The following is a 17,403-nucleotide window of genomic DNA, read 5'->3' on the forward strand; positions in this document are numbered from 1 at the left end:
AGTGGCAGACACAAACCTGAATCAGGTTTCCTGATTCCCAGACCTGGACACCTTCGGTGGTCCCACACTATCTTCCCTGCTGCTCACTTCTTGAGCAACACTTGACTTGACAACTGTCTCCACTACAGACCCCACTTCACTTCTCTACGAAGGTCTCCAAGCTAGGCTCCCAACCATAGAGCAGTTAGTTAGTTACTAAGCACCTGGGACAGAGGGCCACGCCCCCTCCTGCTGGCCACGCCCCAGGCTCTACTCCCCAGGAATTCTACCCCTTTAAACGTAATAACATCTAATATAGCTTGCAAGGGAAACTGAGAAAGCCGTCACTCTCTTCATCTCTGACCTGCTCCCCCAAATAACGAGAGATTTAAAAATTGCCTTCCGCAGTTAGGCACACACACATTTACCTGGTATTTTCATGAATTACTAAAGAACTCAAAAGGCCTGCTCTGCTGGGAGTGTGAAATACTATCCCATTCCCGGGTGGCAAATGGCAATGCCTACTAAGTGCCGGCAAAAATGACCGCAGAAATGAAAATCTGGTGGCCTGCCCTCGGGGATCTGACATTCATTCTATCCGGGGGAACACCCCTCCAGCAAATAGCTGAGGCTGCCATTTAAGAGGCATAGTGGGATGGAGGTCAAGTCAGAAGAGCTCAGGGAATGGGAGACTAAGGGCAGGGTTGCGGAGAGAAGACGCTAGTCCAGGACTTGAGTGAGCGCTTTAGAAAAAAACTACCTGACCTCTCTGCCTCAATTTCCCTAACTGTAAAATGGGGTAGTAGAGAGGTTCTCCCCCTCCAACATCACCCCACTTTCTTAAGACATGGAAGGGGATCTGATTGGGATTTTGCCTAGGAAACTACGGTCAGGCGACTTGCCCAAGGTCCCACAGCTAGTGCGGGATCTCCGCCCCGTCTCCCCAGTAAGGAGCCGAAGGGACGTGAAGGGGTGCGCGCCCCCACGCTCCATTGGAGGACGAGGACACCTGTCAGGGTGGCAACGCTTTGCCTGGGGTGCCGGAGTGTATCCCGCTGGCATGGTGGAGGTAGGTCGGCAGCTCTTCACCTTCGAAGGGAAACTTGCTTCTGCTGTCTGCGACGTTGGTTGCGGCGCTGGGCCTTGGCCTGAGCGAGTTCCTTCTGGTTCACAAAGGAGCTTAAACTCTGCATCGACGGCCATAACGCTTTCCTCCCGCGGTCTTCCACAGCTTCTGCCTTTCAAAACTCACGTCCCCGCAGAACCTAGAACAGCGCGCAGGCGCTACCCCGAAGCCCTCCAAACTACTCTGGGAGGGAGTGAGGTAGGCGAAGAAATGGGGCGAGGTCATAACTGGTTGGACGCCGCGCTGACGTAGGGGGTGGGACCTTCGTGATGAATGGGGGGCCGGCTCTGAGTAAGAGGAGAGGAAGGAGGAAGACATGTCGCCCCCGGGGCTCGGACTCTTGTGGAGCTGGCTGAGTCGCGGAATGAGTCGAACTGGCCCCGAACTTCAGCCTCCAGGGAAGAGGTGGCTGGTGAGTGTGCGGGAGAAGGCGGGGAGCTTTCTGGGCTGGAGGGAGATGGGGTACAAAAGGAAGGGAGGAGGCCGAGGGGCCAGCCCCCCCCCCTCCCAGCAGCCCCAGTTCTCCCCACCTCCCCTGAAGCCCGTGATTCTGGGGCCCCAGCAGCCAGCGGCCAGGGAATTGGAAGGGACTCCGAAATGTATCGTGTGTGTGTGTATGTGTGTGTGTGTGTGTGTGTGGGTCTTTGACAATCTGGATTTGAATTTCGGTGCTCCGAGTCCAAATCTAGCATTTTTATCTGTTATACCACCCTGGGGAGAGGGAGGGCGGAGAGAAGCTTCTTTTGGATCTACATTCGTTAAGTAAAGTGTACGGGAAAAAACGTGCTAAGTGCTAAGGAAGTTAAAAAGTTTAGGTGAGGCATGATCCTTGCCCTAAAGCAGGGGGTTTTATTCTGGGGATGGACTTCAGGGGAACCGTGTGAATTGGATAGGGAAAAAACTACAGCTTTAATTTCACTAACCCCTAACTGAAATTTGGCATTTATTTCAATTATGAATTTTTAAAATGTATTATGGGGCTATAAACTTCACCAAAAGGGCCTATGATAGCAAAAAAAAAAAAAAAAAAAAAAAGGTTAAAGACCTCTTTCCTAAAGGAATTTAGAGCAGCCTACTGGGATAGGAAAATAGCCCATATCTCATGTAGTAGGGCATACTGTAGCTATTTTATATATACATAAATAGTTATTAAAGAGTAACATAGTACTTTGTGAGGTCCCAGGGATATTATCAGATTTGAAAAGGCTTTTAAGTTGATAAAGAGTCCCAATAGGTGAATCAAAGGAGGAATGGTATTTCAGGAATTAAGCAAAGACATAGAGAAGTATGAGAGGATGTGGGTCAGAGTGTTTTTTTTTTTTTAATGAATATGAAAGAGGCCAGAAAAATGAGATGAGACAAGAGAGAGTGATTCCAGGTTTTGAAAGTTCTTGAATACAAGAATTGAATACAATTAGTCATTTAAGGGTTTAAATATTACCTGTCATTAGGGAACTACTGAAAATTTTTGAGCAGAAAATTGATCAGAATAAATTTCTAGATGAGAAAGATTATTTGGGCCATATTAAATAGGATGGATTAAAAAAATCCCAAAAAAAAATTATTTTAAAAAAAAGCAGAGAGATACTAGAAGCTGCTGTGATAACTCCAGGCAGATGATGATAAGGGATCTACCTGTATTACAGTGATGCCAATAGGAATAGAGGGAAAAAATTACTTCCAGACAGGTTTTGGAGAGGTTCTCAACAGAGCCTGTTAATTGAATAATTGTGAGAGGTCAGAATCAAAGAGAAGCCCAAGGATTAGAAACATGGGTTAAATGGCTGGCTGAGTGGTGCTGCCATTGCCATCAAGTGAAGTTTTTTCAAGTAGGGGGGAAAAGATGGAATGAACTCATTTCTGGAGATGTTGGATTTGAGGTGCCATTGTGGTGCTCAGGTAAAGACAGGATGGGGGAAGTTAGCTGTACACACACACACACACACACACACATATAAAAAAGCTTGAAAGGAGATACAGATTTGGGAATTATCTGCATAGAGGTAGTAATTGAAGCTGGCACAGAGAAAATTGTGAAGGAAGTGTAAAGACAGAAGAAAGTCCCCCACCGTGGGGAATGCTTATATTAGGGTCGAAGGAAGAAAATAAGAAACTATCTGGGAGGAGTAAGAGGAGGAACAGTTAGAGAGGCTGGAGGAGGCCCCATGAGAGTGTGGAGCTTGAAGTAGGTAATTGGTAAGCATTTGTTAAGCATCTGCTGTGTGCCAGGCATTGTGCTAAGTGCCTGGTTCAGAGAAGGCAGAAAACAGCACCTGTCTCAGGGAACTCACAGCCTGGAAAACAAATATGTACAAACAAGGTATATAACAGTAGTATATATAAGGGGGTTCAGGAGAGGTTTCTCATAGAATTTTAGCTCTGACTTGAAGGAAGCCAGGAAGCTAGATAAGGAGGAGAGCATTCCAGTCATCAGGAGATAGAATGTCTTGTGGGAGGAACAGCAAGAATGCCAGTGTCACCAGATCACCAGACTACCTTGTGAAGTGTCAGAAAGGAGTGAAGAGTCAGAAGATGTGGAAAGGTAGGAAGGAACCAGGAGGAACAAGAGTGTGCCAAACAGAGGGTTTTATATTTGATACTGGAGGTGATAGAGAGAGCCACTAGAGTTTATTGAATAGGGAGGTGGCGGGTTCAGATCTGCTCTTTAAGAAGATTAATTTGACAGCTGAATGGAGGATAGACTGAAGTAGGGAGACACTTACATCAAAGATGTCAACCAGAAAGTCATTGCAATAGTCCAAGTGAGAAGTGATAAGGAGCTGCATCATGGTGAGAGCAGTGTCAGAGAGAAGGGGACATAAACATGTTACAAAGATGAAGTCAACAGGATTTGAGGCTCAAGAGCTATGGGGCTAATCATCAGTGTCAGAAGGAATGGGGAGAGGTCTAGGAGAATGAGTCCTGAAAAGAAAAAACCCAAACCTGTGGATTTGGTGATGAGGTCAATGGTAACCTAGTGAGAACAGTTTCAATTAATAGGTGAAAGGAAGCCCGGCTGCAAGGGGTTAGAGAGAAGGTGGGTGGGTAGTGAGAAAGCAGAGGGAAGCTCAGTACTTTTTTGACCCACAGGTGGCTGGCCTGGGCAACTACAGGTTGCAGGGCACACGGCACAGTGTAGGCATGGCTGTGCTGAACCAGCTGGCCCAGCACCTGAATGTAGCTGACCAATGGAGGAAGCAGCAGCAATGCCATGCAGATGTGGCCATCGCCTGCCTTGGAGAGGCTGAACTGGTGCTTCTCAAACCTCGACAGTTCATGAATGTCAATGGGCTCAGTGTGGCCCAGGCTGGTGAGAGATCAGAGATTGGTAGCATTCCCTTGCCCAGCCTTAGGGGAGGAGGAATGGTTGTCACTTGGTTCCTGTCACCTAGCTTCTGTCCCTAAACATAAGCCACTGAGCTTCTCCCTAGCTATAACTCTGTGGCCGAGACCCTTGGTGAGTGGGGAGGGGATAAAAAGGGTGGTGATGGAATCCTAATTCTCTGCTCCTTCCCTCATCTGTCTCACTCTTGTTTCCTTGGGAAGCCAAGATGTATCAGCTGGCAGCCGAAGACATCTACTTGGTTCATGATGAGTTGGACAAGCCACTGGGAAAACTAGCCATGAAGCTAGGGGGCAGTGCAAGGTGAGGAAGTCTTGCCACTCCCAAAAGATTCCCACCTTGAGACCAAGGAAGGAAATACTTGGCCCTGGGAGTGTTAACCCCACAGTATGGGAATCACTGCCTTCCTTGGAGATGTTGGGAAGAGAAGCCCCAACGCTTATTCATCCTTAGAATAAGTTATATTGTCCTCCAGTCTCCTCATCTTCCCACTGTCTTTCCCTTGCCCCTGCCATTTTGAGATTTCTAGGCAAGCCTTTAATGAATTTCTGATACTTGTTCTTTCTGGGTTTTGTCTTGAAAGTGGTCACAACGGGGTGCGATCCTGTATCAGCTGTCTCAACTCAAATGTAAGTCTTTCCCCTGGAGTAGTGGAGCATTTCCTAGACCTAATGCTCTGTACTAGAGTTCGTGTGTCCTATCAGGCCTCCATGCTCTGAAACCTTAGTGCTGAGGTAAGATTTTTGAAGGGACCTGAGAATAGCCTCTAGCCCAAGCTTACTGTCCTCCTGGGCAAGTATTTAGGCTTTCGTCCCTCCTGTCCCTTTTCCTGATTCACCAGGACTGGCCATATGGGATTCTGGAAGAAAAGAGAGTAGTAGCCTAGCATTGTAGCATTATGCCCCACTCCTGTTAAGGAGCCACTCTTCTGTTTGCTTCCTCCCCTAAAGCAGTATTCCTTTCATCTCTTCTATGCTTTGAGGGGCTCCTGTCATAATTTCTCAGTGGCACCTGAGTATAGGCTTCAAGGTAGAGAGTTGGGGGTTGAGCAGGAAGCCATAATCAATACACAGAGCCTTCTACCATGGGGCAAGAGGTTGTCTCTTCTGGCTAGGCAGCCACCAGTGTTTCCCACTCACTCTTCCAATTCATAGGTCATGCCCCGGCTCCGAGTAGGCATTGGCCGACCTACTCACCCGGGGGCTGTGGAACGATACGTGTTGGACAGATTCACAGCAGCTGAGCAAGAACGACTGCCTCAGCTGCTGGAGCAGGCCACAGAACTGCTACTCAGCCACATCCAGCAACGGAGCCTGGCAGGGGCGACGTGTTCAAGCCACCCCTCCTGACATGACAGGAATAGGCCTCCCACCGTGGGCCAGGGCACAACTCATAGATGGCTGTTCCCCCACAATGGAGAGAGGCAGCCTCTTTTTGCCTTACTGAAGAAGCACAAAGGTCAGAGCCTTGGCATACCAACCCCACTCAGGAAAGCCTTGATCCAGGCTTGGGGCAAAGACATTGAGGAAGATGGTTCTGGGTTCACACCACCCACATTGTGCCCTCCCTGCCCAACATTAGACCTGCTCATACCTGTGTAATCAATTTTTGATGGGACATTTAATTACTCTTCTGTCCCTGCCGGGGGGAATAAAGATTTGTCTTCCAAGGATGAAGCTTGCACTTCCTCCTCAGCTTCCTCTGCCTCTTCTGCTTCCTCTGCCTCTTCTGCTTCCTCTGCCTCCTCCTCTGCCTTGTCTACTTCTTCTGCCTCCTCCTCTGCCTTGTCTACTTCTTCTGCCTTCTCTGCTTCTTTTGCCTCCTCTGCCTTCTCTACTTCTGCCTCCTCTTCTGCCTTCTCTACTTCTTCTGCCTCCTCCTCTGCCTCTTCTGCTGTCTCCTCTGCCTCCTCTTCTGTCTCCTCTACATCCTCTGCTGTCTCCTCTGCATCTTCTGCTGTCTCCTCTGTCTCTTCTGCTGTCTCCTCTGTCTCCTCTGTCTTCTCCTCTGCCTCTTCTGTATCCTCTGTCTTCTCTGCCTCCTCTTCTGTCTCCTCTGTTTTCTCCTCTGCCTCTTCTGCTGTCTCCTCTGCCTCCTCTCCCTCCTCTGTCTCCTCCTCTGTCTCCTCCTCTGTCTTCTCTGCCTCTTCTGCTGTCTCCTCTGTCTCCTCTGTCTTCTCCTCTGCAGTCTCCTCTGTCTCCTCCCCTGCCTCCTCTGCTTCTTCCCTTGCCCCCTTTCCCTCTGGCTGCTCTTCTGTGGCCACTTCTGCCAATTCTAGTCGTATGGGAGAGGCAGAAAAGATTACTTTCTTCCCCTTACTCTTTTTTCTTGTGGTCAAGGAGATAGCAGGCAGTTTGAACCGACTCAGGGAGTCTGGAAAGGAAATCTGAAAACAGAAAATTCAGAGAAATTCATCTGAATTATCTTCTATTTTATTCCATCCTTTTCTTCCCCACCCCCTGAAGGCTCCCACCCCCAATACTTCAGGGGCAGCGGATACCTTATAGTTTCTGAGACGAGTGGTTTTGGATAGCAATTGGATATCTTTTGGGTTGAAGGGAGTGTGGGATGGCTGGAACATTGCGCTTATGCTCGACAGCTTGTATGGCATGTTGACGGTCATCCGCTTGTGGGGCTTGAAGCCCTTGCATCTGAAAAGGCAATAAGTCAGGCCCATGGAGTCCAGAGAAAAAAGAGACGATGCAGCAGTGACGACCCCTACCCCCACCCACCCTTTTGTGGACAGTGAAGAATCCCTTTCCTGAAGGCTTCCACTCCATCCCCACGGGATCTCCTTGTTAGGCAGTGTGGTGTAAGAGCTTTAGCACTGGACTTGAAGTCAGGTTACTAACCCGGGACATTTACTAGATGCGTGACCATGGGCTAGTCACTCAATCTTTTAGGGGCTCAATTTCCTCATCTGTAAAATGGGAGTAATAATAGACCCCCACCACCACCACCACTAAATTTTGGGAAGAGCACAAAGGCAAACCTCATCGTACTACACCAATGTGAATTATTATTAATAATACTATTAGCCACTGCTCACCTCGCCTGCACTGTATTGGAAGGGTGAGTTCTTTGTCGGGCTCCCATGAACTCAGTCAGATGTGGCCCCAGGACCACAGCGTGACTCAGCAAGGACATTAGCTGTTGCAGCAACTCCTTCTGCTCCATCTGGAAGATCACATCAAACTGGCCTTCCACAGTGGGCTTGGGTTGCATCTAGGGGAAGGCAAGTGGAAGGTGTGTGTAAGGAATCTGCAGTCCACAGTGCAAGGTACACACATGCACACACCCCTTCTTTTTTAAGATGAACTTATTGTACATCAACAAACATGAACCATTGTGCTATTTCCAGGAAATGAATGTAAAATGAGGCTATATGCAAAGTGGGGTCTTGCCTATGTAAGGGCTTGCGTCCATAGCCTGTATGCCCTAGCCCCTGCTCTCTGTGCCTATCTGTAGCATAGGAGCTGATGTATTAGAAGCTGCTGCGTTAGTGCTTTGCCAAAAACAAAAAAGCACCTCCTTTTTATTACAATGAACTCATTGCACATCCTTACAAACATGGACATTTCCCAATAGGGAGAACAGAAAAAGAGGACTGCATGGGACACCACAGATCTCCAATATGAAAAAAAATTTACAGATTTAACATGCTCCAACCTTGCCCTAATTGCCCAAAGTTCCCTTCTGAATTTCCTTCCACTCTTGAATTTTTTTTAGATGTTCCATTGATACTCTTTTCTTTTTAGGGGGCAGAAAAGCGTATCATTACTAAAGGCCTCTCTAAATAAAAGCCTTCCCTCTGCAAGCTATCTTGTTCTGCACCTATAGTCTACTGACCATGAACCCAATTAAAATGTAACTAGGAAACATTTAATAAAATAAAAATATAGCACAATATAGATAATGCTAATTTGTGGTTTTCTAGGTCACTATGTGGCCAGCAGTGTTCTATTTTTTTTTTAAACGCTTATCTTCCATCTTAGAATCAGTACTATACATTGATCCCAAGGCAGAAGAACAGTAAGGGCTAGGCAATGGGGGTTAAGTGACTTGTCCAGGGTCACTCAACTAGGAATTATCTGAGATTACATTTGAATCCAGAACCTCCTGTCTCTAGGCCTGGCTCTCAATCCACTGAGCCAGCCAGCTGCCCCTGAGGGATCTATTTCTATTTGAATTTGATATCATTCCTAGTTTATCACCTCTCTGCCCATACACAGAAAACAGGAGTTTATCAATTGTTCTCTCTCTTTTTCTTTTCTTCTTTTTTTTAACCCTTGCCTTCTATCTTAGAATCAATACTGTGTGTGGGCTCCAAGGCAAAAGAGCAGTAAGGGCTAGGCAGTGGGGGGTTAAGTGACTTGCCCAGGATCACATGGCTAGGAAGTATCTGAGGTCAGATTTGAATGCAGAACCTTTCTTCTTCAGTCCTGGCTTTCTATCCACTGAGCCACTCAGCTGTTCTCAGTAGAAGAACACCTGTTGGGGCCATCAGCCTATGGCCAGGGTCACTGTCCCTTGCAGGGAAGCCTCACCTTCAACAAATCCCGGAGTAGGAATGTAGCTTGGTCCAGCACCTGCTCTACCTTCTCACTTCGTGTCTTCTCATTTTCCAGCTGCGCTGCTAGTCTCTTTCCATCTGCCTGGTAGAACCTGAGCTCTTTCTTTAGCTGCTCCAAATCGTACCTGAGGAGAGGCAGACAGGGAATCATGGGGTTCCCCCAAATCTAGAAGTAAAGAAGGGAGGACTAGGGCAGGACTGTCTTGTCTTAGAATTGCTTATTCACCTCTAAGAACCAGACAGGCCTTTTCTTTATAAAATCTCTTATTTAAGAGAAGAACCTCAAGAAGCCATTTGGTCCCAGCTATTATCTCCATTTTATAGATACAGCTTTCTGGCTTCTGTCTCTGATTTAAATTTATTAAATATGTATTAGACAAGGGCAGCTAAGTGGCTCAGTGGATTGAGAGTCAGGCCTAGAGACGGGAGGTCCTAGGTTCAAATCTGGCCTCAGATACTTCCTAGCTGTGTTACCCTGTGCAAGTCAATTGACTCCAATAGCCCAGCCCTTACTGCTCTTATGTTTTGGAGCCAATGCACAGTTTAATCCTAAAATGGAAACAAAGGATTTCAAAGTGAACAGCTTTCCATGGTAAATTGAAGAATCATTGCTTGATCAGTACTTGGATGGGCAGAGCTGGGACTATGGCTTCATACCCTAATGTGCCTGTCTGGTTTGACTTTTCAGTTGGCCATGCCTCTTCTCAGCGATAGCCTACCTCAGGTCATGGTTGTCCTGCTGTAGTTGCTGGAAGGCCACCTCTAACTGCTCCAGGACGGCTTTTATCTTTTCAGATTCTGCCATCCTTTGCTGCTGTTGCTCACACTTTTCAGCCAGAAACCATATCAGCTAGGATGATAATAACAATATCTAGCATTTCCACAGTGCTTTAGGGTTGACTTAGCACTTTAGATCTACATTGAAGACACATAAATATGAGAAAACTGAGGCAAAGGTTAAGTGACTCGCCTTTGGTTAGTTATATAGCTAGTAAATATTTGAGGCTTGATTAGAACTTGTCTTCCTGACTCTAATCCAACGTCCTATCCACTGAGACACCTGGTTGCTTACATGGGTGGAGGAAAGAAGATGTGATGATGGGCTTTATGGGTGAAAAAAAGCCAGGAGAAGAGTTGATGATGGGCTTTATGGGTAACAGACAAGCCAAAGGCTGCTACTCTTCCCCCACAGGTTCCTGCAGGCCACCCCATTCCTACTCTCCTCCTCCAGGCCCTAGGTGTTTCTCCTGGGAGGTTTGCTGCTATGGGGAAGTCACACAGTATGTCTTACTTCCCTCTCCTGTTATTTTTATTCAAGTGAATTACCAGTACTCTGCCTAGAATGCTCCAGAAGGAAGGATTGAAAGGAAAGGAAGGCACCTGGGAGAAGAATGCAGAAGTGGGTAACAAAGGGTGGGATAGCACTGCCTCTTTCTAAGTCTGCCTGGCCCACCAAACACAAGTTGATGCCTGTCCCCAAGCCTTTATTAGATAACTCCTCCACTCCCTTTAGCCTAGGGCACAGAGAAAACCATCAAGCCAGATACATTTAGAATTGTAAAAGCCTAGAAAAATCTAAGAAAAAAACATGTGAAATTCTTCCCCCTCTCCATTTTCAGAAGAACTAAGCCATGGAGGGGAGGGGAAGAAGAGGAAGAATGTTTATTTATCCCCCCCAAAAAAATATTTCCACTCCCTGTCCTCTCCCCTTCCCCCCCCCCAATCTCCCCATTTCTAGAAGGGATGAATTCAGATCTGTGGTGGTCTCCCCTGGGAAAGGCAAGGGCATTGGGATCCCTAGCTCCCAGGCCCCCCAGGCAGAGCAGCCTCGGGTGGGCCAGATGTTACCTTGAGTCGATTCAGCCTAACAGCAGACATAATCTTTTTGTTGTCCTCCAACAAGTCCAGCTGTTTGCTCATCTCCTTGGTGTCCATTCTCAGCTCCTCATTCTCATTGCAGAGCTGTAGGGTTTGGTCAGACATCTCAGCCAGCTCTGTGGTCACTGCCACATTCTCCTGGATTACTTTCTTGGTTGTCTCAGCTATCTGGAGAGCGGACACCTTGCGAAACTCCATTGCCACCTTGTTCACTCGATGGGTTATTTCCTTTTTCATTCTGGGGTTTGGGGGGGAAGCCTCCTAGGGTTCAGAGTCCTAGATCTCCCCAGTGGGCAGTTTCCAATCCCCTCCCTCTCCCAAACCACATTCCCTGATCTCGGGACTTGTATTCTGATCCCTGAGTGCTTTGCTTTATAATTGGACATGGGATGATGGAATCCTAGATCAGCAGAGCTGGAAGGGATCAAAGAGAGTTAGTCCCACCCCCTCCTTTTTTACAGAGAGAATTTGAGGTCAAGGGAGGGGATTTGACTTGCCCAATGTCAAACAGCTAATAAAGGGAAACTAGATCACTCAGATAGACTTGCTAGACCTTAGGACTGAGTGAGAGAATCTAGGCTCTTATAGATCCCCAGGAGACCCCTAGATTCCTTCCATCCCTTGGAGACTTGGGGAGGGGCTGGGTGTTAAGGAGCTCAGACCTGTCTTTGTCTAACACAGAATCCTTCTCCAGGGCGTAAATCCAATTTTTGTAATCCTCCTGTTCCTTCTTGAGTTGTCCTTCCAGCACGGTAAACTTGGCCATGAGGTCTTCCTTCTGGATCCGGTAATCATCTAGGGCAGTCAGCCTCATCCCTGTCCAGAGGAGTCCTAGTGAGTCAGCAGGCCCCCCAACACCCCTAAAGGACTTCAAATAGGCCTGAGGGTGGCATGAGAGAGGTTTGTGAAGAGTTCTTCCCTTAGCCACATGTTCCTAAGGCAATTTGTTTTTTCACTTCACTTCTTGAACCACTCCCCTCAAGCTCTTTTGCGACAGGTATCTTATGGGTCCAAGCTTATTTCCCACAGCTCTACTGTTTGCATCCTCTCTGTTGCAGGGTCATCATCCTCGTTCTTAATAACTTACATTTGTGGTGCACTTCAAGGGTTACAAAGTGCTTTGCCCACAAGGATCTTGTAGCATAGATCTTTTTTTTAAAAAACCTTCCCTTCTGAATTAGGATCAATACTGTGTGTTGGTTGGAAGGCAGAAGAGCGGTAAAGGCTAGGCAATGGAGGTTAAGTGGCTTGTCCACGGTCACATTGTGGGAAAACATCTTTGTCTGATTTGAACCCAGGACCTCCTTTCTCTAAGCCTGTCTCTCCGTCCACCAAGCCTCCTAGTTGCCCTATTGTATGTCATTTAAGTAATATCATCCCAATTTTGTCAGTAAGGAAATTAACAGATCAAGAATTCAAGTGAGTTATCCATGGACACAGCTAGTGTCAGACAATATTTAAAGTTGGGTATACTGAGTTCACATCCAAGGCGATTTCCTCTAATATGGCTGCCTGTCCATGCTGTTCCTCACAAGATACCTTTGCTCATGCTGAGCCCTCCTCCTGGATCATTCTCCTTCCTTCCATTTATTTCAATTTTACTCATTTTTTTTAAAGACCCGCCTTTTCAAATCCTACCTCTTCCTACCCTGTTTGTTTCATTCAACACTGATGTCTCCCTTGTAAGAAATCAGAGAACATTTGTGGAAGCAAAATGATGTGTGGAAGCACAAAGTAAAGATGATTATTTTACAAACAGACCATAACTGAGCTGTCCAAATGAGTGAAATCCTGCCCCACCCCCTTCAAAATGATCCCTTTGGGAGCCTGGCATTGATTCCAAAGATTCTGTCATTGCTCAAGGCCATTTTAGGAGCTTCTCTTTGGGAATAACCTTCACATCCTCTGTCCCCTTCTCTTTAAATAACCTCAATGAAGGCATCTCTTCATCCTTTCAACAAATAAATCAATTAGCATTGGTTAAGTCCCCTCTACATTCAAGATGAGTGGCACCCCAGCATGGAGGATAGAGGGCCAGCCATGGAGCTCTGAGCTCAAGTCCTGTCTCTGACTCCATGCTAGGTGTGTGACAGTGAGTAGGTCAGTGTTCCCAGGCAGCTCTCTAACATTGAAAAGTTACAATTAAGTTGTAGGCAGAGGGAGTTTCCATACAAGGAGTTCATTCAGTGCCAGTGCCATCTTCTACATGAAGTCTTTTTCCATCTCAGCTATTCATATCCTCCCAAAACTATCATGTGGTTCTTTTGTATGTATTCTGTATTATATATGTACATGCCAGCTCCCCCATTAGAATGGAAGCTCCTTGAAGGCCTAGACTATCTATTTTCTGTCTTTATAGGGAAATTATAACTAAATTAGGTGAACACAGAATAGTATACCTGTCAGATCTATGGGAAGGGAAGGAATTTAAGACCAAGCAAGAGAAAGAGAACATTACAAAATGTAAAATGAGTGATTTTGATTATATTAAATTAAAAAGGGTTTGTACAAACAAAACCAATGCAACTAAAATGAGAATAAAAGCAACAAACTGGGATAACAAAATTCTCTGACAAAGGTTTAATTTCCCAAAAATATATTTTATGTCTTTATATCTCCAGTGCCTGGCACGAATTAAGTATTTAATATCTCCAGTGCCTGGCACGAAGTAGGTATTTAATGTTTCTTTTTTTCATTTTAAATTTCATTTTTTATTTTTTCCCATGGTTACATGATTCATGTTGTCTCCCTCTCCTCTTCCCTCCCTATTCCCAGAGTTGACAAGCAATTCCACTGGGCTATATATATATTATCGCTCAAAATCTGTTTCCATATTATTCTAATAAATGTTTCTTGATAGATTGTCCCCTTGCTAGGTCTGTCTCCTCCACTTCAAGAAAGAAGTAATGACAAGAAAAAAGGCATGAATCTTGGGAACTAGAAAGCAAAAATTAAAGTCATCATGGTTCCTGGCCTCAAAGAACCAGCTGCCTGATAGAGCAAGTTACACAAAGACAAAATGAAGTTGATAAGGACAGGAGAGATAGACAAATTACCATGGGAAATTTTGAAGAGAGTTCACCTCTGTCTAATAATAACTGATGATTTCTTAGCACTTTACACACATTATTTCATTTGAGATTCACACCAAATCCTGTGGAGAAGGAACTAATCCATTAGACCCATTTCAGAGTCGAGGAAGCTGAGGCTCAGAGAGACTAAGTGGTTTTCCTAAAGTTACATGACTAGTAAGTGTCAGAGGTAGGATTTGAACCTAGGTCTTCCTGACTCCAAATTCCACCACTCTATTCACTCTTTCTTTATAAATTACTCTTCACCTGACACCAAGTTTGTTTTGTTTTGTTTTTTACTGAAATGACCACGTCTGTAGCTAGAAGAATAAAAGAATACCATATTCTGCTTCTACTTTCTTGATTCTTTAGCAGAAGGGGAACACAACAAGCTTCCTTGGATGATAGGTTTGATTTTTGGAATCACCCACAAGTCATTCCTAGCCAAGTCTGATGATGAGTGTGGGCGACTGGGCTGGATCACAAATGGGGTGCGACTCAAATCATTAAAGCTTATTTTCTGACTCATAAAGTGACTCTTGATGGCAGTTCCCAAACAGGATTCCAGAAATGTTTTGAGCAAAGGCTGCCTCTTTGGAAGATCTATAGGTCTGATCATACAGTCCTTAATTGAAAGGCCTTCAGTGACTACCCACTGCCTAATAAATCTGTCATCTGACTGAATTCAAAGCCTAACATCCTCCCTTTCTAGTCCTAATTCATACTCCCTCCCTTCATAGAGCTTACAACTCTAGCCCAAGTGGACAGTTGTTGGCCTCTGGACATGTCCTACATTTCTATCTTCATTCATCTTTCTCCCTCTACTTAGTATAGCTTCACCCAACCCCATTTTCACCTTGTTGACATCTTAACCTCTTTTCAAAGTTCTGTCAGATGCCACTTCAGTGAAACTACCTCACCCTTCCCAGATGGAAGTGCCTTTTCTTTCATTTGTTGTTGTTTTTTTTTTTAACTCTTACTTTCCATCTTAGAATAAATACTAGGTATTGGTTCCAAGGTAGAAGAGTGGTAAGGGCTAGGCAATGGGGGTTAAGTGACTTGCCCAGGATCACATGGCTAGGAAGTATCTGAGGTCAGATTTTAACCTGGTACCTCCTGGCTCTAGGCCTGGCTCTCAATCCACTGAGCCACCCAGCTGCCCCCTTTCATCTGCTTTTAGAGTTCCGCATTTGTCTTAACAACTCTGCTAGCTCTGGGAAGGAAAGAAGGTATTCTCTTGGACATCTGGGTTCTGGTCAGATTGTTAAATAATCAGTCTCATTTTCTTCTAGGCACCTTGCCTAGTCAACACAGTACGACTCCATCATATCTCCCCCACAGACTATAAGCTCACCAAAGGTAGGCACTGACACTATCTCTTCTTCCTGTGTCCTCCAGAGTGTAGCCTAACCAGGGTTTGGCACATGGTTGGTGCTCAGTAAGGATGTGTTGAGGTACCAATTGATTTGGGCCCTTCCCTTACCCAGCATGATATTCTCCTGGACAAGCTGGTCTTTGGTCTCCTGGAACTCATGGCGCACCTGGGCCAGCTGGGACTCAAAGGCTTCCTTTTCCATCTCTTTGGAGACCTGCAAGCCCTGAAGCTGTTCATTGAGGTCTGTAATCTCAAACACTCGTTTGTTGAGGGAATTCTTGAGGAAGGCGACAATCTCCTTTTTATTTTGAGCTAGCTGTTCATACTGATCCTGAAAGAGTTTATACTTCACCGCCATCTCATCCCACTTCCTTTGATACCTAGGGGATCGAGGAGGCAGAAGTGTCAAGTGGGGCTGGATTAAATGAGCTCCCCAGAGCTAGCTAAGAAAAGGCCTGGGAGTCTGAGACATTGAGCAAAAAATCTAAGGGCTGGAACCACCACTATTGTTTCCTCCTTTCTGGAGAAAACTGCAAAATAGCTCCCTCTGAGTCCTGCTTTAGGGCCATTCAAAATCTCTGATGATTAATTACAAAACAGATACCATCAGTGGGTGGGAGTGCTTCAGGTACCTTTTTTAGAATCCAATTTGGAAAGAATTGAGCTAGATTGGATTATATGGTGGTATTTGAAGACAACACCAAGGAGTCTATCCTTTCCCAGAATATCTGGCCTTTAAATGATGCTCAAGAGTCCCATTTAGCTCTTTGGGTTAAGCATTTTCTCTTTCTCCCCATCCCTTGGAAAATGCAGATCCCTCACTGGAGGGCTAACACAACAAGCCCCATTCCTTCCATGTGAATGAGCTTTGCAGAAAGCTGGGCTCACTCAGTCAGCCGAGGAAGAGGAGTTAGAGGTGCTGAGGGGGCAGGAGAGGGCCCAGAAAGAGGAGTGAGTAACTCTGGAAGTCAGACTGCCAGTTTCCCACTATAGTCCAGAGCCGTCCCAAGGGTCAAGCACAGTGACTGTGCAGCCCCTGGACTCCAGCTTCCTGGTACTCAGATCTGGTTTGTTCTTCGGGTTCCATCTATTCCAGCCCCTTCAATTTTTTTTTTTTTATACCCTTACCTTCTGTCCTAATATCAGTTCTAAGACAGAAAAATAGCAATGGCTGGATAGTCAAAGTTAAGTGACTTGCCCAGGGTCGTACAACTAAGAAGTGTCAAAAAGCAGATTTGAACCCAGGTCCGCTGGACTCCAGGCCTGGCACTCTATCCACTGTGCCCCCTACCTGCTTCTGACTTCTCATTTTTACAGATGGGGAAGCTGATGCCCAGAGAGGGGGAAGGACTTGCTCAAGGTCACACAGTTAACTGGAGGCCCCTGGAAGGGACCTGTAGGGGCCAGAGGCCCTGCTCCCAGCGGCCTAGCCCCTCTTGTCCCCACCCCCTACCCCACCCCATCGCCCCAAACATGGTGGGGAACCCTGGCTAGCTGTGGTCTGGGCCTCTCGGCTCACTGACAGAAGGATCCGCTTCTCCAGGTCTTCAATCTGGATTTGATAAAACTTGCGGATCTCCTCCGTGATGACCTCTTCTGCAGGATTAGGCGATGGTTCCCCCTTCTTGCCTTTCTTTTTCCCCCCTTCCGCACTTTCTTTTTTGGGCCCCATGGCAGCGAGGGCAGCTGAGGCTTGGGCGGCTGCGGCGGTGGCCACTGGCCCTTTAAAAGGCCAAGCCGTTGCTAAGGAAGCTGTTCCTTCTCCCCACCGGAGTCCGGTACATAGCAACGGATGGACGCAGGGAGGGAGATGGACTTAAAGGAGCCCTGCCCTGCCCGGCACAGATCAGCGCCCAGCCCACCATGTTTGCCCTCCTGACCTCACAGGAGTGCGATGAAACGACTCAGAGAACCTTAAAGTGCTCTATACATTTCCTTTTCCATTTTTCATTTAAAAACTGTTTTTTAGCTCAGAAGGGCGATTTCGTTCCTGTAAGGGAACTCCCCTCAATGAAATTTACCAGCGCAGGTCTGCAGGACTCACCCAGGTCCACGGGG

General features: G+C 46.4%; 2 protein-coding genes across 2 annotated transcripts; one reads left to right on the forward strand and one right to left on the reverse strand.

Moving 5' to 3' along the window:
• Window positions 1-1,421: 1,421 nt before the first annotated feature.
• Window positions 1,422-6,187, forward strand: PTRH1 (peptidyl-tRNA hydrolase 1 homolog). Its single transcript, XM_044661362.1, has 5 exons — window positions 1,422-1,517; window positions 4,196-4,415; window positions 4,652-4,751; window positions 5,032-5,077; window positions 5,603-6,187. Exons 1-5 carry the CDS (start codon window positions 1,422-1,424, stop codon window positions 5,795-5,797), a joined length of 657 nt encoding a protein of 218 aa, XP_044517297.1. The 3' UTR covers window positions 5,798-6,187.
• A 464-nt stretch (window positions 6,188-6,651) lies between these two features.
• On the reverse strand, window positions 6,652-17,017 carry CFAP157 (cilia and flagella associated protein 157). The gene is made up of 8 exons (XM_044661361.1): window positions 16,869-17,017; window positions 15,454-15,725; window positions 11,562-11,715; window positions 10,870-11,137; window positions 9,741-9,871; window positions 8,996-9,146; window positions 7,498-7,673; window positions 6,652-7,099 (listed from the first exon to the last, which is right to left on the reverse strand). The coding sequence occupies exons 1-8, from the start codon at window positions 17,015-17,017 to the stop codon at window positions 6,850-6,852; spliced, it is 1,551 nt and encodes a 516-aa protein (XP_044517296.1). The 3' UTR covers window positions 6,652-6,849.
• Between the last annotated feature and the right edge of the window lie 386 nt (window positions 17,018-17,403).

This window comes from Gracilinanus agilis, chromosome 2 (genome assembly GCF_016433145.1).
Source record: "Gracilinanus agilis isolate LMUSP501 chromosome 2, AgileGrace, whole genome shotgun sequence".
NCBI classification, from domain to species: Eukaryota; Metazoa; Chordata; class Mammalia; order Didelphimorphia; family Didelphidae; genus Gracilinanus; species Gracilinanus agilis.

What these genes read in the sequence shown, in the direction of transcription:
- PTRH1 (XM_044661362.1), top strand. Translation starts at nt 1,422, where the DNA reads ATGTCGCCCCCGGGGCTCGGACTCTTGTGGAGCTGGCTGAGTCGCGGA. An exon ending in CTCCAGGGAAGAGGTGGCTG is followed by an intron (nt 1,518 to 4,195) that starts GTGAGTGTGCGG and finishes TTTGACCCACAG; the next exon opens with GTGGCTGGCCTGGGCAACTA. An exon ending in GCTCAGTGTGGCCCAGGCTG is followed by an intron (nt 4,416 to 4,651) that starts GTGAGAGATCAG and finishes TTCCTTGGGAAG; the next exon opens with CCAAGATGTATCAGCTGGCA.
- CFAP157 (XM_044661361.1), bottom strand. Translation starts at nt 17,017, where the DNA reads ATGGGGCCCAAAAAAGAAAGTGCGGAAGGGGGGAAAAAGAAAGGCAAG. An exon ending in CCAGGAGAATATCATGCTGG is followed by an intron (nt 11,716 to 15,453) that starts GTAAGGGAAGGG and finishes TCCTCTGGACAG; the next exon opens with GGATGAGGCTGACTGCCCTA. An exon ending in TTAGGCTGAATCGACTCAAG is followed by an intron (nt 9,872 to 10,869) that starts GTAACATCTGGC and finishes TTATCATCCTAG; the next exon opens with CTGATATGGTTTCTGGCTGA.